The sequence below is a fragment of the Leptonychotes weddellii genome, chromosome 5, assembly GCF_054177405.1.
Source record: "Leptonychotes weddellii isolate Sample4059 chromosome 5, ASM5417740v2, whole genome shotgun sequence".
Lineage (NCBI taxonomy): Eukaryota > Metazoa > Chordata > Mammalia > Carnivora > Phocidae > Leptonychotes > Leptonychotes weddellii.
In genome coordinates, this window is record NC_138373.1 from 142774058 (window position 1) to 142795132 (window position 21075).

At 42.5% G+C, this 21075-nt stretch overlaps 1 protein-coding gene across 1 annotated transcript; it reads right to left on the minus strand.

The window, feature by feature from the left end:
• Positions 1–1442: 1442 nt before the first annotated feature.
• DRAM1 (DNA damage regulated autophagy modulator 1) lies at positions 1443–20677 on the minus strand. The gene is made up of 5 exons (XM_081822301.1): positions 20498–20677; positions 14623–14800; positions 10570–10628; positions 5583–5675; positions 1443–5004 (listed from the first exon to the last, which is right to left on the minus strand). The coding sequence occupies exons 1-5, from the start codon at positions 20627–20629 to the stop codon at positions 4960–4962; spliced, it is 507 nt and encodes a 168-aa protein (XP_081678427.1). The 5' UTR covers positions 20630–20677; the 3' UTR covers positions 1443–4959.
• Between the last annotated feature and the right edge of the window lie 398 nt (positions 20678–21075).

A 21075-nucleotide genomic window follows, 5' to 3' on the forward strand; every position in this document is an offset into this window, starting at 1 on the left:
GGAGTGGGAGAGAATGGGATACCACTTATCTTCCTCCCACTCCTCCTTCCTCATTCCAGAGCCCAAACACCAGACCAGTGTGTCTCCAACTGAGTAAAAAATGGGAACATGGGACAATGCCACATGCAAGGGATGTTAGGAAACCCAAACACAGCACAACACTGATGTACTTAATTTGGTTTATGAAATGCAATTTCTGTGGAATTCTCTGTTAGTGTTTTGAAAGAAAGAAAGAAAAAGAAGAAAGAAAGAGAGAGAAAGAAAGAAAGAAAGAAGAAAGAAAGAAAGAAAGAAAGAAGAAAGAAAGAAAGAAAGAAAGACAGAGAAAGAAAGAAAGAAAGAAAGAAAGAAAGAAAGAAAGAAAGAAAGAAAGAAAGAAAGAAAGAAAGAAAGAAAGAAAAAAGACCCACTTGATTAGCAATCAGGAAAACAAGAGTCCCCGACTGGACTCCGTCGCCAGCCGGCAGCAGAACCTCTGGCACGTCCCTGAGCTTCTCTCTTCCTTTCTTCATCTGAAACATGTGATAAATAACTGCCTGACCAACCACACAGGGGTTAAATAAAAACACAAGAAGCTGGAAAAAGCGTAACTTTGAAGTTAACTGAAGGCATGTTTATTACCTAAATGGTTTACTTCTTTTAACCTGATAAGATTGTCAGCAAGTATAATTTGATTTACCCTGAAACAAGTTAGGTTGTCTTTCCTGGTGGTGGGGGGGCGGGGGGGGGGTGGTTATCTACTGCTTTGAGTCTGTCCCAGACCCATTCCCCATTCCTTTCTTCTGAGAAACAACTTTCACCCACCACCAGCCCCACATTTCGGACACTGCTGACCCCGCCCTGCTCCAGAGGGGGACACGTGAAACAGGGCTGACTAATCAGAGCATCAGACCTCCCTGAGCGGGGATGGCCATGTGACCCAAGCCAGCCAATCAGAGACAATGAGCTTCAACTCACGGGCTTTTGTGCGAACTCTGGAGGGGTCCCCTCTTTCCACTGGACAGGTTGTCACCCTCAGGCTTCTAGAAGCCATCTCACTCCCATCAGGGGAAAAACCTGCCTGCGAATGATGCCAACGGAGAGAAAAAGTAGAGCTAGGAGAAGGAGGGGGTTCTGCTACCACTTTTGGATCCAGCCATCCCTGAAGCAAACTCCACCCCTGGACTTGAGTCAATAGATGCCTCTTTCTTCCTCAACACATTTGAGTTGGATTTCTGGTGCCTTCACCTCTAAGAGTCTAGACTGATGCAAACTTCTGATACTAATGTTGGAATCTCTACAAAGATGAACCACTGAGCCCACATGCAAAGCTACAAGAATTAAGAAGACATAAGGTTTAAACTGTCTTTATGGGGGTCCAAGTGGAACTACAATTGTCTCCTGGATATGTAGACTTCATAGTAGTACTTAGTTGACATGTTGTAATTGAACTGAGACACAAATTACTAAAATAAAGAAATATTTCATTTTATTTTACTCTTTCAGCCGTGAGGTCCAAGGAAATGCAAGTTCATGGAAATTAGAAATAATACCGAAATGTGGATAAGACCAGCTTTAGAGGTTTCATGGAATCAGTAGAATGTGATTGTCTGCAGTTATTTTTGGTGTTCTCAGTTTGCCAAGCCAGGTGTACCATTTTGTCTAGCCCATCTAACAATTTCGGTGGTAACTGTCCAGGTTGAAGAGAGTTGTCCTAGAGTGGTGAAGCCCAAACAACTTAAATGTTTACAGTACACAAAGCAAAACAGTCAACATTACTGGGTGATACAGTTCATTTATAATAGTATTATAAATGATACTATTCATTTATGGCTTCACTAGTAAGCGGTGTACCAGTGTAAATCTCATTATGCAGCACTACAAATATCCCTAGTCATGCCTTCCTCTGTTCATTCATTCATGCATTGATATTGATTAAGCACCCCTACTATGGACCAGGAGGCACCCTGGTAAACGCTGGAGTTACAAAGTTAAAGATTAAGGCCCATACTCTGCCCTCAAGGAGCTCCCAATCTATCTCGCAGAGAGATAAGGAAATGAAGAATGGCAATGCATCATGAGAAGTGCAGGGAAGAAAAGTCTGTTCCAAGTGAGTCCCAACCATGGATTCATTCTCCTACAGGTTCGTTGGCACAGCTAAGTGACACTTCTCCCCCCATCTTCAGAATAAGGAATGCTTGACGTAGTTTCAATCAGTCTTTCACTTTCAGTGCTACTGTGAGGGGCCACAGCATTACAAGTTGCAACAGACTCAGACATGGTTATGGGGTTCTCACTGCTGAATGCACAGGGACACAGTTTGTCATTGCAGAGGGGGCTGACTGCTTCATTCACTTGACAGATAGTTACTGAGGAGTCATGATGTGCTCCCCACTCCCAGATTCCCTCTCAGGCTGTCTAGGTGGGCTGCTCTGCCCTTGGCATACGCCCTCAAGGTCTGCACCCACTTGGCCGGATGCAGATTTGTAGTCTGGAGGGTCTTCGAAGCAAAGCCTTCTCTTCAACTTTCAGATCTAAGCCTTAACATTTCAAGGTCCACTTCTTTTTTTAAAATTTTTTTTTATTAACATGCAATGTATTATTTGTTTCAGAGGTACAGGTCTGTGATTCATCAGTCTTAACACAATTCACAGCGCTCAACATAGTACATACCCTCCCCAGTGTCCATCGCCCAGCCACCCCATCCCTCCCACCCCCTCCACTCCAGCAACCCTCAGGTTGTTTCCTGAGATTAAGAGTCTCTTATGGTTTGTCTCTCTCTCTCGGGTTTCATCTTGTTTCATTTTTCCCTTCCTTCCCCTATGATCCTCTGTCTTGTTTCTTAAATTCCTCATATCAGTGAGATCATATGATACTTCTCTGATTGACTTATTTCGCTCAGCATAATACCCTCCAGTTCCATCCACGTCATTGCAAATGACAAGATTTCATTTTTTGATGGCTGCATACTATTCCATTGTGTATATATACCACATCTTCTTTATTCATTCATCTGTTGATGTACATCTAGACTCTTTCCATAGTTTGGCAATTGTGGACATTGCTGCTATAAACATTGGGGTGCATGTGCCCCTTCGGATCACTGCATTTGTATCTTTGGGGTAAATACCCAGTAGTGCAATTGCTGGGTCGTACGGAAGCTCTGTTTTCAACTTTCTGAGGAACCTCCATGCTGTTTTCCAGAGTGGCTGCACCAGCTTGCATTCCCACCAACAGTGTAAGAGGGTTCCCCTTTCTCCACATCCTCGCCAACATCTGTTGTTTCCTGACTTGTTAATTTTAGCCAATTTGACTGGTGTGAGGTGGTATCTCATTGAGGTTTTGATTTGGATTTCCCTGATGCCAAGCGATGTTGAGCACTTTTTCATGTGTCTGTTGGCCATTTGGATGTCTTCTTTGCAGAAGTGTCTGTTCATGCCTTCTGCCCATTTCTTGATTGGATTATTTGTTCTTTGGGTGTTGAGTTTGATAAGTTCTTTATAGATTTTGGATACTAGCCTTTTATTTGATATGTCATTTGCAAATATCTTCTCCCATTCTGTAGGTTGTCTTTTGGATTTGTTGACTGGTTCCTTTGCTGAGCAAAAGCTTTTTCTTGATGAAGTCCCAATAGTTCATTTTTGCCCTTGCTTCCCTTGCCTTTGGCGATGTTTCTAGGAAGAAGTTGCTGCGGCTGAGGTCGAAGAGGTTGCTGTCAAGGCCCACTTCTTGCTCTGAAACAATTTGCTTTTCCTTTGTCATTTGTGCTTTGGGTGAGAAGGAGGAGTCTGTCGGTCGTGCTTAATAAAGGACTGACTCCCATTTCATACAATGTGCAAACATCCAGCCACGGGCATTAAAAGAAGGAGTAAATAACTGCACTCTGCACCCTCTCTTTCTCCTCTGTCTCAGACCTACATTCTCTTCCACAGGCTTAGTGGCAATAAATGAATTTCAGACGTGAGTTTCAGCTTCTGAGTCAGACTGTATGTAGATCACTTTATGCCAGTGACAATAAAGGGTGGTTTTACTAATGGTCTTTTTAATGTTTTTCACAGATTGGCTTTTGCGGAGGTTTAGTATTAACCAAAGGTCTCTTTCCATAATCTTGCCTTCGACAAATGGTCCCTGAGATACTTTCCCTCCTTGCTTATCCAGCCAGGACAACAATCCGGAATCCAGTGGGGTTTTCCTTGTCAGGTGCTCACCTCCACTTTATCGTTGTTCTAAGGCTTTTTTAATCTGTTTTGCTGAATTCATCTCATCTGGAATTGGGCCCACTATGGAATGCCAGCTGGCAGCAAGGGTAAAAGCTGTGGCTCTGTGAGCAGGGAGGCCCACAGGGGACGGAATTTAAAAACTGAGGTACTCTGTGTTCACTTAGAGTTAATGTGCATAGAGAGAGAGTCAGTAAGGCCTTTCGATAGAAGCATTTTGCTTAGTTCACTTAAAAATCAGAGTATCCTTGTTAGTGTTCATTTGTTACCTAAATCTTTATGATTGTTATAAATCAAACTTTATAAATGCTATCATGATATAAAATTAGACTGTTCATTCTCTAAAAATAAAATTTGAATTAAATGAATATGCCCTGATTTTACTTGTTAGTGAATTCCTCATTTAGTGTATTCCCACAAATCACTTACACACAAAGAAAACACAAAACAGAATCTGTGCAAAAATAAGAGCTCTCCATTTTCTGTAACGCCTTCTCTTTTCCGTATGAATTTGTTCATGTAAAAAAAGTGTCTACTTGGAAAATTATAAAAACATTGCTACAATGCCGTATATGCTCTACATTCTCTAGGAAAACATACCTTTGGAAATAGTACAACTATTGGGAATTCTTAAAGAAATTCAAGTCGTGGATGTGCCGCAGATACATTCCACTCAGAGCAACATTGAAACCCTGTCTGTCCTCCCTACCACTTCCAGAAATTGTCTGCGACTCTCACTGAGTGAGATATCATTGTTCTTTCTTCAAACATCATCATTGATTTCTGTGGATATTCTTAGGGTGACACTCTATTAAAAACAAAAGAAAAAGGTTTCAAAGAAGGTAAACCAGTGCCAGCAACCAACTCCCCACAGCTCCGCACCCACCCTTCCGAGATAACCTCACTACGGTTTCGGCAGAGTTTGAGTTGGGTCTGAAAGAATTTTCTTGGTTTTCTATATCCTTTTAGCTAAGAATTCACTTGTTTCAAAATGTACGATTTTCTCTGTTCTCAAACCTGATAAGGTCCCACCTACTCTCTGCCTTGGAAACATTTTTCAACAACAAACTTTTATTAAAAGGACATATTTCCTTTTACTTGGAACTAGTCAGCAAGATCTCCTCAGAAAGCTAATAACCAGGATCTATGACTATGAGCAATAAGGGGGCAGAGAACATATGAAAATGTCATTGTTTGGGAGAGCTGTTAGAGATGCTTCCCTTAGGGAATAAACTAAACTGTATGATATTTACATATCTTTTCAAACACATAAGGGTAAAAAGAAAGATAGCGCTCTTACTTTTTTTAAGTGTAAGAAATGTTCTATGGCATTCTCCTAACCCTAATTGTCAGCAATTTATAACATATGAACCGGTAAATACCTACCTGGAAATCGTGGATGAATGTTAGGAAGTAGAAAATGAAACCAAAGGCCACTGTCCATTCGCAGATTGCACTCACTACGTGATATATATAATCCTAAAAGCAACAATAAAGAAACAGAATTTAGCCGAAATACATTCACTGTAGTGTATGTACTGAAATAAAAAGCTGGTCAGACCAGAGAGGAAAGTTGTCAGGTGAGCATAAGTCAACCCCTTGAGAAAACGCAGTGAGCAAGGCCAGGTGGATGAACATCAGGGCACCTGCCCAATGTGAACATGAACGCAATTATCCCAAAAGTTCTTCAGGCTCTCATGCACTCTGGTTTTAAGACTTAGTCTATGCACTTCAAAAAGGCAGAATAGGGGCGCCTGGGTGGCTCAGTCATTAAGCATCTGCCTTCGGCTCAGGTCATGATCCCAGGGTCCTGGGATCAAGCCCCACATCGGGCTCCCTGCTCAGCGGGGAGCCTGCTTCTCCCTCTTCCACTCCCCCTACTTGTGTTCTCTCTCTCACTGTGTCTCTCTCTGTCAAATAAATAAATAAAAAATCTTAAAAAAAAAAAAGGCAGAATAAGGGCCACAGAATGGCTGAGAATGGGAAGCAAATTTGGACTCAAGAGAAGAAAAAACTGGGGCGCCTGGGTAGCTCAGATGGCTAAGCATCTGCCTTAGCCTCAGGTCATGATCCCAGGGTCCTGGGATCGAACCCCACATCGAGCCCCACAATGGGCTCCTGGCTCAGCAGGGAGCCTGCTTCTCCCTCTCCCTCTGCCTCTCTCCCTGCTCATGCTCTCTCTCTCTCTCTCTCTGTATCTCTGTCTCTCGAATGAATAAATAAAATCTTAAAAAAAGAGAGAGAGAGAGAAGAAAATCTTTCCACTCAAGGCGTGACTTGCTCTCCCACTGCTAGGAATCCCAAAGTTGAAATGCATGCTTAAAAAACATCGAGTCAGTTTGTGGGCCCTTATTAAAAAGAATGAGTGCTCGCACGCAGAGGACAATGGCTATCTCCACAGGTGTTGTGTTTCTCTGTTACTACAGAAAAGGTCCTATCGGAACACAGCCACAGAGCAAAAGCTAAGGAGACATCAATATGGTAACTTACCTTATTGGGGGCAGAGATGAGAGAATGGAAAGCAAGAGTGGAGGCTTTAATTGGGGGTTCCTCCTATGGAGGCCAGAGAATAAAAATAAATGGAACTGATGGCTGCAAAAAGAGAGGGAGGACGGGGAACCCACTCCTCATCAGCTCAATTCCATTTTCACCAAATGGGAAAATATAACCCCCGTGTTGCTCTGAGAGATTAAGAAAAAAGCCTGTGTGTGTGTGTGTGTGTGTGTGTGTGTGTGGTGTGATCTCTCCTGATTTTTAAATGCGGTAAATTACTTTAAAAGCATTTTTAAACACCATCCAAAGGTGGCCTTGGGGGCTTAGCCAGTTAGGTGTCTGACTCTTGATCTCAGCTCAAGTCTTGATCTCAGGGTTGAGAGTTCAAGCCCCGGTTGTGAGTTCCACGCTGGGTGTGGAACCTACTTAACTATAATAAAATAAACACTGAGTGCAAACTGCATGTCTGCATTCTGACTTGAGCCCACATGCCAGATTAGGCCTGTGAACTGTCATCAGTTCTCTGATTTCAAATAGTGACCTATTTTTTTTTTCAGACTTCACTCTGCTCTGCTATAGGTTACACGCATGAATACACAAATATGGTGGGCTGCAGGTTGGTTCCATGGTGACAGGTGCTTTCTCTGATACAGTTTTCATCCATGAAGATTTCACTGCGGTGCATCAAACTCTCACAGAGAGCACTCCTCACTCTCCCCATGCACGTTCATATCCATCCCTGTCCTCATCCAGCTCACACTAGGGAGAACCAGATCAGCCTACGCTGGAGGTAGAGAACTGAGGCCCCCACCTCCTTTTGGTGACCTTACCAGGAGATCCACCTCATCCTTTATCGTTCTCGGACAGTGAAGATGGCTTATAAAAATAGAAACAGAGGGCGCCTGGGTGGCTCAGTCGGTTAAGCGACTGCCTTCGGCTCAGGTCATGATCCTGGAGTCCCAGGATCGAGTCCCGCATCGGGCTCCCTGCTCTGCAGGGAGTCTGCTTCTCCCTCTGACCCTCCCCCCTCTCCTGCTCTCTCTCTCTCATTCTCTCTCTCAAATAAATAAATAAAATCTTTAAAAAAAAAAATAGAAACAGAATTGGGGGAGGAAGATTTCTTTAGCATATTTAATGAAAGCACACTGAACTAGGAGTGCAGACTCTTCCACTACACTTGTGGGAATGCAGGCAAAGCTCTAATCTCCTTGCCACATGACATGAGAGAATGATATTAGAATTCTCACCATCCCTACCAAGTAAGTGAATGCACAGGAATGTGCTACACAAGCTCCAAGCACGCCACAGAAGTTTGGGGCAGTACCTAAGCCATTATTCCATTCAGTGAATTCATGTAAAGGGTTTTGTGTGCATTCATTGATACTGGGAACAGAAAGCAATACAAGAGCGGCATGGTAATTTATGGCGTGAGCAGAAAATGAGGTACTTTTCACATTTTTAAGATAGAAAATGAAATGAAAAACAATTTTTAATTGCCTGGGGGATACAGTCTGATGAATCCTTCCCAGCAGCTGGTTTTGTGTTTGATTTGTGGTGGAAGGTCTCCCTCCAGTGGCTGAACTGGTAAAGTACATCCAAAGCCACCTTGCTGTGAGGTCTCGCTTTCAGAAAGGACTTTTTTTTTTTAAACTTCTGCCTGGATCATTCTCTTCCTCACCCTCTTCAGTCTCGAGAGACTAAGGTGGTGAGGAAGAGAATGATCCCAGAGCGAGGAGGCAGAGGGAGAAGCGGACTCCCCACCGAGCAGGGAGCGGGAAGCAGGGCTGGATCCCAGGACACTAAGATCGTGACTTGAGCTGAAGGCAGATGCTTCACCGACTGAGCCACCCAGGTGCCCCTTCTCCGTAGTCTCCTGCAGGCTTCCATCACATGCCAGAATCCTGCCATGGAAAATCCCCTGATCCCACTGGCCCTCTAGCCACCATGTTATTTCTCCTCTTCCTCTCACCTCCAAACATTCATATAGCTGAATGAATGAACCACCCCTCTCACCATTTCTTTACCCTCCTGCAACTGGCCTAAAGCCAACATTTTACTGAAACTGCTTTTTGGAAAAACATCAGTAACTACCCTGCCCCTTGAAAAACAAACTGCTGTTCTCCCACCAACTCCCCTCTCCTGGGCATCATTCATTCCCCATATGGCATCTAGATGAGCCACCACTATGCGTACCTCGTGGCATGAGTCCATCTCAATTCCAAACATTCAGTTCCAGGTGTTCTGATGTTTGGGCTGGAAATACTCTGTGTCCTGATGGTTCGCAGTACCCCCACGGGTCTAGTCCCACAAGTAACTGGGCAGTTCTCCTTAATGTTTCACTATAGCCTCAGATTCAACAGTTCTAAACCCAAACCCACCCACCTTCCCCTCATGGAATCATTTATTCCTGTTTGGGACTCTGCTTCTCTCTGCTCACGGGGACAGATTCTTTGCTTCCCCCAAGATAACATCTGAAAGTCCTCTTTGATTCATGTCCTTCTATTCTCATGTCTGTCACTTGCCAACGCCCATGAGTATTTCCCCTTCATACTTCTACCCTAGGCTAACCTTTTTTTTATTCACTTTTTTAAAGTTTTTAATTTTAATTTCTGTATAGTTAACATACAGTGTTATATTAGTTTCAGGTGTACAACATCGTGATTCAACACTTCCATACATCACCTGGTGCTCATCACAGCAAGTGCCCTCCTTAATCCCCCTCACCTGTTTCACCCATCCCCCCCACCCACTGTGCCTCCAATAACCATCAGATTGTTCTCTATAATTAAGAGTCTGTTTCTTGGTTTGTCTCTCTCTTTCTCACTTTTTTTTCCTTTGTCCGTTTGTTTTGTTTCTTAAATTCCATATATATATGAGTGAAATCATATGTTTTTTGTCTTTCTCGGACTTATTCGCTTAGCATTATACTCGCTAGCTCCAACCATGTCATTGCAAATGGCAAGATTTCATTCTTTTTATGGCTGAGTAATATTTCCTTGTGTATATATACCACATCTTCTTTGTCCATTCATCTATGGATGGACATTTGGGCTACTTCCATCATTTGGCTATTGTAGATAATGCTGCAATAAACATAGGGGTGCGTGTATCTCTTCGAATTAATGTTTTTGTATTTTGGGGGTAAATACCCAGTACTGTGATTACTGGATCATATGCTAGTTCTATTTTTAGCTTTCTGAGGAATCTCCATACTGTCTTCCACAGTGGCTGCACCAGTTTGCATTCCCACCAGGAATGCACGGGGGTTCCTTTTTCTCCACATCCCCACCAACACTTGTTGTTTCTTGTGTTGTTGATTTTAGCCATTCTGACAGGTGTGAGGTGTTATCTCATTGTGGTTTTGATCTGCATTTCCCTGATGATGAGTCATGTTGAGCCCCCTAGGCCAATCCTGATTTGAAATCTAAACTAGAGAACTGCCTTCTCCCTGCCACCCTAACTCCAGGCTCTCTCCTCAGTCCTTTATCCCAGGGTTGCTTCTGACTAATAGGTACCCGCTAATACTCTTTCAATGTACTTGCCTGTTCAAAAGGCTTCAAAAGCTTATTTGGGTCACCTACGTCAAGAAGGAGCCTCTCTGCCTACCTCTTAGAGCTTTGCACAAACTCCTCGCCCGCACGGATAGTTTATTCTCTAGTTCATCCTGAAACAAAAGCCCTCTGTGCTGGAGCGGGTCTCATCCTCTCTGCTCACCACTCCCCGCGTTCCTTGGACCTCCATACACCTTAATTCACAGCAGCCCCTACCATTAAGTGTCTGACCTCTTTTGATGAGGAAATTCAATTAGGAACTCAAAATTTTGAAAATAATCCCCAGGCACCAGGTTCAACAATCATATTGAAGATGAGTTAAATTTTACCTTTTCTTTGGGATTCCACTCCAGCTTGGTTATAGAAATTAGTGAAGCACAGGCAATCACTAAAAAAGGGAAATCGTTAAGGAAGCTCCAAAAAAATACAGGTATTTTAATGTTAAGACTATTCTTCTAATAATCATCACACGGTGTTAAAATGTTAATACCAACATTTCTGCAATCAGAAATGTTATGTCAGCTTCTTATAATCTCAAAGCTTAAGTTCAATTGTGATAGCATTTAAATTATAACATGGACTTATAGACGTTCCTTAGCAATACCTTTTCGGTTACGTATAGTCAAATTTTCTTCTGTGGCTCCATTTTGCTCCAATGTGCTTTTTAAATTTGGTCAAAATGACAGATGGGTACTTTTTACCTAAAATACTATTTTCCCTAAATAAAAGTATTGAATAAAAATACTCTTTCCCTAAAATCCTATTTTCAAGGCAACAGCTTTAAGGAAAAATTAACATTTCAAAGTATCAAAGCATCACAAACTACCAAGGTCCCTCTACAAAAACAAGCTACAGATTCACACTACTGTCTTTAAAAAAACAGACTTATTCCATCAAGTCCTTGGGTATAAACGGAGTCCTTCCTTCCAGGCCTAAAGGGTTTACAAATCAAAGAGATACATCCTACCTCTGACCTTCGGGGATACCCAGAGAGGCCAAACAGTGCCGGGGACTGAGGCTAGAGCCTCCATGGGCTGTCTGCAAAAGAGCCATGACAGCCATTCTGATGGAGCTTATAAAGGCAAAAGAGAAAGCTAGAGATGAGATGATCTTAAAATGCTTTTGCAAACAGTTATGAATTCAAAGCTTTGAGTCAATGCCAAGTTTAGAACTTCCTCCGAATTCAGTCAGCACCTCCTCTCCCTGCCCTCCCTACCCCCCAATATTTTGCAATTCTTAACACTTCTTGGTTTCTCAAAATAAAAGATTCTCTGATCATGTCATTACCATATTTCTGTTTCTAATAGTTTAAAAGCCTCTTAACTCTTTGTTCTCGAGTCCTATCTTCTGTGCACCAGGTACCATGCTGGTGGGGAGGAAGGGGGAGACAGAAAACTCTGGCAAAACAGACTTGGTGTCAGCTCTTGGAAACATCACAGCCTTGTCGGATGAAGCCCAGGGAATGTGCTGCATTAAGACAGAAAAGAATAGGGACGATGATGACTCAGAGGGAAAATTATGACTTCAGAGTGGAATGGGATTTTAGGGGTCAGGAAAGGCTTCACTGAGTTGAGCCTAATGTAAGTTGAGGCTTGAGGAGCTCTCTAGAGCAGTGTCACCCCAGAAATTAATGCCAGCCACATGTGTAATGTAAAATATTCTTTTTTTTTTAAAGATTTTATTTATTTATTTGAGAGAGAGATAGCAAGAGCAGGAGCACAAGCAGGGGGAGTAGGAGAGGGAGAAGCAGGCTCCCACTGAGCAGGGAGCCCGATGCGGGGCTCAATCCCAGGACCCTGGGATCATGACCTGAGCCGAAGGCAGACGCTCAACGACTGAGCCACCCAGGCGCCCCTGTAAAATGCTCTCCCATAGGCAGATAGCCTCTCCTCTGCTGCCCTACCCGCTTCTCCCTTCAAAAAACTTCCATCTCCTTAAAAAAAAAAATTCTACTATAGTAGCTACACTAAAAAAAAAAACTAAAAAGAACCAAATGAGGGGCGCCTGGCTGGCTCAGTCGGTAGAGCATGTGACTCTTGATCTCAGGATTGGGAGGTTGGGCCACATGTTGGGTGTAGAGGTTACTTAAAAATAAAATAGAACCAAATGAAATTAATTTTAATAATATATCTTATCTAACCCAATATATCAAAAATATTATCATTTCAACATGTACTAATATAAAGAATTAATAATGAGATATTTTACATTCTCCTTTTCTTCTTCTTAAATCTTTGAAATCAGTGTGGTTTTTACACTTAGCTGCATGTCTCCATGTGAACCAGCCACATTTCAAGTGCTCAGTAGCCCCATGTGGCTAGTGGCTACCGTACTGGACAGCTCAGCTCTAGAAAACAAGGTGGAGGAGGAGAATCCAGCCAGGGAGAACAGAATGGGCAAAAGCAGAGAACAGGAAACGGGCAAGTCCAGGGGAGACCATGTAAGAATGAGGTCAAAAATACAGGCAGTCTCATGGGGCACGTGGGTGGCTCAGTCTGTTAAGTGCTGACTCTGGGTTTCAGCTCAGGTCATGATCTCAGGGGTCGTGAGGTCAAGTCCCACATGGGGCTCTGAGCACAGTGAGGAGTCTGAGATTCTCTCTCTCTCTCTCTCTCGAAAACAAGTAAATCAATAAAATCTTAAAAAAAAATACTCAATAGGCAGTCTCAGGCTATGTGTCTCAAGCGAAGGAACCTGGGCTTTATGCTGTTAGTGATTTTGTGAAGGCTTTTGAAAGTGTTAGAAGCCAGGAGCAAAATGGATAGTCTCGCAGGGAGGGCCTAGAAGCAAGATCCTAGCAACTGCCTCATCTTTGCTTCAGTTTCTTCATTAGTCAAGTGAGGATGTTTCACAGAAGTATTACAGTAAGAAGAGACAAGGGCATTTTAAAGATATTTTGAAATCTTTGGAAAGAAATATAAATACCATGCTAATGCTTAGGACAAAAGACCTTTCCATACGGATTAATTCATTCGAGTTGATTTAATACAGGGACATGACCTGTTTCTGCTTGGGGATGCAATCCCTTGGCATGGCTCCTAAGAATCACCTAGAAATGGGAGCTATTTGTATGTGAAACTCTTAGGCCTGAAATGCTTATTCTTGCTAAAATTCTCTCTGATTTTAACATCTAAAGATGTGCCTCTCAAGTTGGAAGCAAGCTAAGGTTTCCTACACCAAGAAACTTTGGCTTTAACACTACGAACACTGCTACTATAAATTTTACAACTAACACAAGCTAAAAGTTTTAAGTGGATATATTTGGAGAGAAACATGAGTGTCTTCAATCCATAAATAGGACAGGGAAATTGCGAAGGAACTATCTTTGTAACAAGGGTATGTATTTTGTTTAAATTTCTCAACAGTAGGATTTGCTTCCTCTGTGCTTAGAAATTTTGTAACTAAAAATTTCCTTCCCTAAGATGAAAAAAAAAAAAACCAAAACCCAAAACCGTACTTAGGCTTCACATTTTGTATAGCTTCTGTTTTAAAAGAGAAATGCAAAACTTACTATTTAGAAGCACATGGTGCATTTTCACTCAAGCTTGCCCACTTTATACCACAACCCAATCCAGACTAAGAAAGTTTCTGCTAATAAAATAGTTGTTATTTTCCTACAGTCTGACAGGAATCACCATCTTTTGATGGCTCTGCAGTTTTTGTCTGATAGGACTGCAGATGGTATTTCGAAAGATGGGGAATTTTCCACATCTTAAAGACACAGCTTTTTTTTTTTTCTGTTAAATACCTCTAGAAAGAGAGAAAGATCAAGCTTTCATTTCCTCTAAACCATAACGCACAGGCATATAAATTGATACTTTCTTTTCACATTGTTGAATTAGAAAATGGAATGAGATTTCATTTTGCAACTGGAATCAGTGATAACAAGAGAAGGCTAAACGTATTTCAACTGCCTTAGAAATAAATGATAGAGCTTTTTAAAACCTCTCAACACAGACGGGTAAATCGAACCATCTAACGAATCATCAACGTGCAGGGTGAGGGCAGAGTACTGCCTCTTGGGACTTCACAGGGCTGTTACTTTAAGTACAATATCAATATTTGGTGCCTTTGACCAAGCACTACAAAGAAAAATAAATATTTTCCCATTGCTTATGAAACTTTCCCTGTTGGAAGGAAAGTAAACAGACTAAAGTGTTTCGACATGTTTCCATTCTTCTTGCACACATTCCCCCCAAAGATTGTTTTGAGCTAACCAGACAATGTTGAGATATTTTCTTAACGACCTACACTTTTCTCCCAATCGTTCTCCTGAAGCACGTGGAAACCAGGCTGTTAACCTTTGCTTTTTTTCATACTCTTTTGGTGGAGTGGGAGAAGGGTCAAGCCTGTGAAGACACTGACAAATGTGTAAAGGATACTGGGCACCACGGCTGCACAGGAAACAGCAGAGATGGCCAGCCGCACGTGGCATGTGGACAGGCTGTTCCACTGGGGACATGATTTGTAAGAGATGATGGACTGCAGGAGCGTGTAGACCACACCGCAGACAAAAGCCAAGAGGGCGCCGCCATCGTGGACCACGGGGACAGCTAACTCCTAGAGAGAGAGTCACAAACAGCTGTTACTCCGCGCGAGTCTGCGCGAGTCTGCGCGCAGCAAGACCCACGCCCCCGCCCACGCTGGGCTACTCAAAGCCACGGTCATCATAGGTGCACCCACCACTCCTTGGAGAATGCAGTTGCCTGCAGAGGACTACCAAGAGAAATGCCTTCCAGACCCTAAAGTAAATGCTCTTAGTTGTTCCACAGCAAACGGGGGCACGCTGGACAGGGACAGAGGGATGTCTGCCTCAGAGGTGGGAGAACTGAGTACCGAGGGCTTTGGAGTGCGACAGAACTGGATAAAGAATTTCAACTCTGCCACTGAACTCTGTGACCTTAGTTTATAACCTCAATTTCTGTATCTGTAAAGTGGGCATAATAATTTCTGCCTTGCAGGTTTGCAGTGAAGATTATATGATGAGTTTCATTTAAAAGTATACAACTGGTTCCATGAACCTGCCCAGCGTGGCTTTTCAGGCTCCCTGCTCCCCAGTAATCTCTTTGTCTTCCCCCAGGCACCCCACATGCACACACAAATGTAAGTAAAGACACTAACCTTGTCATGCAAAGGCAATTTCAGGTCAAGGCCCTGCGCCCCCATCCTCCCCCAGCCATTTCAACCAGAAGGCACCCCTACACCCAGTCTAGGCACAGAATCTGGTATTGATCACAAATATGCTCACGATGGACCATTCAAGGAACTCACTTTAGGCTCCTTTCAAATGTGCAATGGGCACCTACCTTCTGGTGTAACAATGATGTTGGATTGAACAATGAATTGTCTCTGCTTGAACTTGAAAACGCAAGCTTTGCAAAGGGGCAAGTTAAAGTATTGTCCAAGAGAGCCTGGTTTGGGTCTTAGACCCCTACTGGCCCCAACTCACTACCCACACCCTGTCCCTCCCAGATTTTTCTTTGATCTGGGCCCACCCAGGCTTGCCCAGAACCAGGGTGTTCTCCATCTGCTCACAAATAAACTGGTATCAAGTCTTTATTGTCCACATGGGAAAGGAAGATTTAAAAAAAAAAAAACTTTCAAACTTCTTTTCTTTTTTTTAAGATTTTACTTATTTATTTGACAGAGAGAGAGAGAGCACAAGCAGGGGGAGCAGCAGGTAGAGGGAGAAGCAGGCTCCCTGCTGAGCAAGGAGCCCTGACACAGGGCTTGACCCCAGGACCCTGGGATCATGACATGAGCTGAAGGCAGATGCTTAACCAACTGAGCCATCCAGCTTGATCCCAGGATGCTGGGTCAAACTTATTTTCTAAGGAAACTTATTTCCTGGTATCAAACCTACTAATATAGGGGAAAATGCACTACTTGATTTATGTTATAATAAAATATGTCTGCATTAACATTCTGCAACATGGAATATCAATTACACACTTATTAGGTATAGATTCTGTATTCCTAGGATACTTAACATATAGATTTAGGAAAATTATATATGAAAAATAAAATACATTCTATGCCCTTTAAAATATTTATATACCTTCAAGTACTTAAAGAATTTTTAAAAACCACTAAACTGTACACTTAAAAATGGTTAAATGGCCAATTTTTAAAAAAGATTTTATTTATTTATTTGAGAGAGAAAGCTAGAGAGAGCAAGCCTGGGGGGGAGGGGCAGAGGGAGAGGGAAAAGCAGGCTCCCTGCTCAGCAGGGAGCCCCACACAGGGCTCATCCCAGGACCCTGAGATCATGACCTGAGCCAAAGGCAGATGCTTAACCGACTGAGCCACCCATGCACCCCTAAGATGGCCAATTCTATGTTATATATGTATTTTACTACAATGAAAAATAGCAATAATTCAAAGAAAATGAAATCACTCTCAAAAAGCTGACTGTACCCCCATGTTCATTGCAGCATTATTTACAATAACCAAGACATAGAAAAAACCTAAGTGTCCATCAAAGGATGAACAGATAATGAAAATGTGACACACACACACATACACACACACACAGATTATTATTCACCCATGAAAAAGAAAAAAATCTTGCCATTTGTGACACACAGATGGATGCTGAGGGCATTATGCTAAGTGAAATGAGTCAGAGAAAGACAAATACTGTATGATCTCACTTATATGTGGAATCTTAAAAAAAAAAAAAAAACTGAACTTATCGATACAGAAAACAGATCAATGGTTGCCAGAGGTGAGGGGTAGGGGTGGGGATGGAGGATGGGGGAAAGGGGATCAAAAGATTGAAGCTTCCAGATATAAGGTCTGAGGTTGTAACATACAGCATGGTGACCATAGTTAACAACGCCGTATCGTATATTCGAAAGTTGGTAAGAGAGTTGTCATCACAAGAAAAAAAAATTGTAACTATGTGAGGTGATGTATGTTAATGAACTTATTGTGATCATTTTGCAATATATACATGTATCAAATCACTATGTTACACACTAATACAAGGTTATATGCCAAAGATACTTCAGTAAAACTGGGGAAAAAAACAATATAAAACCAACAGTATTAAACCAAATATAAAACCAACATTAAACCAATAAAATAAAGAATGAAGACACAGATCTTTTTCCCCCCTTTGAATGTTAGGCACATTTGGGCAAGGGAAAATGAACAAAAAGCAAGGTGTCCCCTGCTAATGAGTCATTTTCAGGAATAATGTTATGAGATTCTTTTTTTTTTTTTTAAAGATTTTATTTATTTATTTGACAGAGAGAGACAGTGAGAGAGGGAACACAAGCAGGCAGAGTGGGAGAGGGAGAAGCAGGCTCCCCGCTGAGCAGAGAGCCCGATGCGGGGCTCGATGCGGGGCTCGATGAGGGGCTCAATCCCAGGGCCCTGGGATCATGACCTGAGCTGAAGGCAGACGCTTAACGACTGAGCCACCCAGGCACCCCAATGTTCTGAGATTCTTGATGCTTTCCATGAGCTGTTTTCTTTTTTATACTAAGTAAATCAACATCCTGCATTTATATACTCTGTTTCCTCCAATTGCACTATCAGGAAATTTGCTTCCTCAACCCCCTCCAATTTAACATATCCTTTAGGATCTTCATCTGCAAATTCATGGGCCCCCACATTAACCCTGCCATTACCAGATCAGAAGGTCCTTGAGTCAGCAGGAGTTGTATTTGGATGTGCTTTTTCCCCCTGTGAAGTACATACTCTCTCATCAAAGATGTCTTTTCGAATTTAAAAGGTAGTAAAAAAAAAATCTAGAATACTGAGAGGGTTAAACCTTGGAAAACTTGACTTTTCCAAAAGGGAAATTTCTTGAAGGAAAGTAAAGCATTGAGAGATGTTGGGGGGTACACACCAAAAAGTAGCCATCCCACCCAACCAGCTCAGGACAGACAGCTCCTTGAAATTCTGATGAGTGCAGTTTGCTCCTACGCAAAGAACACCCCCCCCAAGACAGCCAGCGCCCTCTTGACCGCACACCTCCAATTCCTCGGGAAGGAACAGCTCGAGTTGGTTTGCTCCCCACATGTTGAAAATGAATTACAGGATATCAAACAAGGAAGCTGTAAAGATATACTTATGGGAACAATGACAAGGCAAATACTTTGCTCTCAGGAAAGTTTAAGATTCTATTGCTGGTTCTTTGTTAAGATGTAATCACTTCACTGAAACCTTAAAGAGAACCACAAGTTCAATGATCTGACTTCCAAGTGTTCTTTCTAACATTTGCCCTTTCTGGTTGAAAAGCTGACAGCTGTCGTGCTCATCCTGTGAGTTAGTCGGAGAGCAAAGTGATAGGATATCATACAGTGTATACTCTTCCCCACTGAACAATTCATATCCACCATCTACTAACAATTATATCGTTCCACATCTTCTCCTCACCCCTCCAATTCCATTTCCCTTCCGTCACACTTTCCGGCGCTAGAACTGTGAATTGTGTACCTGCTTTATTTCTTTCAGAGATTTCCCCATTTTGGCCTTGAAGTTAACTCTTTCCCACAGGTTCTAGACAGATGGCTTCGATTCAAAGTCCACGTCTGCCTTTCTGTGTTCATTCGATCTTGGGCAAGGATGAAGCCCTCTGGGCCTCCATTCCTCCACTGGCAAATGAGGAAAATAATACCACCTGACTTCTAAGGTCATTATTGGGATGACAGAAGTTAAAGCACTGAATGTTTTCGTAAAGTCTGTCAAACAGGAGATTTTCAATACATTGGTTGTTATGAAAAACCAAACGCATACAATCATAAACTATAAAGAAAGAGTCTCCACCACGTGACCAATGTCACCTGCACCCACATGTGTTACAGCCTTTGTCTCATTTCTCCATTAAAGGGAAAATAAGGGTAGGAAAATGAAATGGAGCCAGAAGCAATCTATTCGCACAGTGCCCTCCATGAAGCCCTGGATACTTGCTCCAGGGAGGCTACAAACCCACCTTTCGGTGTTAACAGGGAAACAATAATTATGGATTTATAACATTCAAAAACGAAAACTCAGGGGGCGCCTGGGTGGCTCAGTTGGCTAAACGTCTACCTTCCACCCGGGTCATGATCCCAGGGTCCTGGGATCGAGTCCCGCATCCGGCTCCTTGCTCAGCAGGAAGCCTGCTTCTCCCTCTGCCTATCGCTGCCCCCTGCTTGTGTGCACTCTCTCTCTCTCGCTGACAAATAAATAAATAAAATCTTAAAAAACTAAACAAAACATAGTGGCGGTGAGAGCAGGACCAACGCAGTGTAAGCCTGTAATGATGGCAGCCACAGTGGCTCCCAAGTATGGCCTGCTGTTAGTGTACATCAGCTCATAGCGTCCTCACAATAACCCTAGGAGAGGAGGATACTATAACTAGTAAAATCTGAAATGCAATAAATACTTTTAAAATATTAAATATTGTCTCCATAGACAAACAGTTCCCATGCCTTCCTGAAAGAGATCTCAGGATGAACAGGTATTCCCGAGTTAGAATAGAACAAGCAGGGTTTATTCAAACACTTCGAACAATAAGAATATATTGAGCAGACTCCAGAGAAGTCACCATATAAGTTAATTTGCTCCACTGGGGCCGTGTTTTGGCTCTGTAATGAATGAGCTGAGTAACGCTGAGCAAATGATTTCACCCCCATTACCTATGTCCTCACCTGACAAAGGAAGAAATCAGATGCTGCTCTCCATTTGGTAAACACACACGTTCACACACACAAATATTCTCACACTCTTTGTTTTTTAAAGATTTTATTTGTTTGAGAGAGAGAGAGAGAGAGCTCAAGCAGGGGGAGGGGCAGAGGAAGAGGGAGAAGCAGACTCTTCACTGAGCGCAGAGCCCAATGCGGGCTCAATCTCAGGACCCTGAGATCATGACCTGAGCCGAAATCCAGAGTTAGAGGCTCAACCGACGGAGTCACCCAGGTGCCCCAAATATTTTCACACTCTTAACGAAACTATTACAATGACTAAAGTCGCTCTCCCAACCCGTCAACCATGTTAATAAACATGGAGCAATGCAGAGCCCGGAACATGGAGCAAAATGCACTTTCTCATAACCGTACAAACATGCACCCCACCTCTCCCAAGTGCCAGGCAGGACTGACTTTCAAATAAGAAAGATTTGTTTCTAAGAAGCAAACTATCCCAACTTTTATAAACCCATCAACTACTTGATTCTGGCACAAGGATCCTCTTGTGTTCTTGTTTCTCTCCTCCAGACACACATACTCCATCATCCCCAAGAACACAAACAACCTCAGGACATACCTGGAAATTGGCTACAATGCCCATTCCGATACATCCCACCAATCCAAGAACTAGGGACACCAAGTTAAATACAGGCGTGCTGAAATAGCTGGTCTGATTTTGCTTCTCTACTATTTTATATCTTGTGTACATTGTGGCTGCACCTGAAAAAGAAAGGCACTTTGATGAATTTTGATTTGACCTTTTAGAACGAAAACACAGGGAAAGTTTTGCATTGCTGTTTTAAAGTCTGTATTTCAATTTAATTGCCATAGTCTCCCACTCACCCACCCAGTCCTTCCTCACCCCTTCTTACTCTCTCCTCAGTGTGATGGACATACACACACATACACACACACACACACACCAACTTGCCTGTTATCTTTTTCACATAAATGCTACTGTGCATGTATTCTGTGACTTGCTTTTTTTTTCAAATAAAAAAAACCACCATGGAGATCTCACCATGTTGGTGGAAATAAGTCTACTTCATTGTTCTTAGGGGTCTCATCATGGTATATATTTATTTCGTCATTCTCCTAATGTTGGACTTCTACACTGTCTCTATATTTTTCCTGTTACAAACAATGTTCAATGAA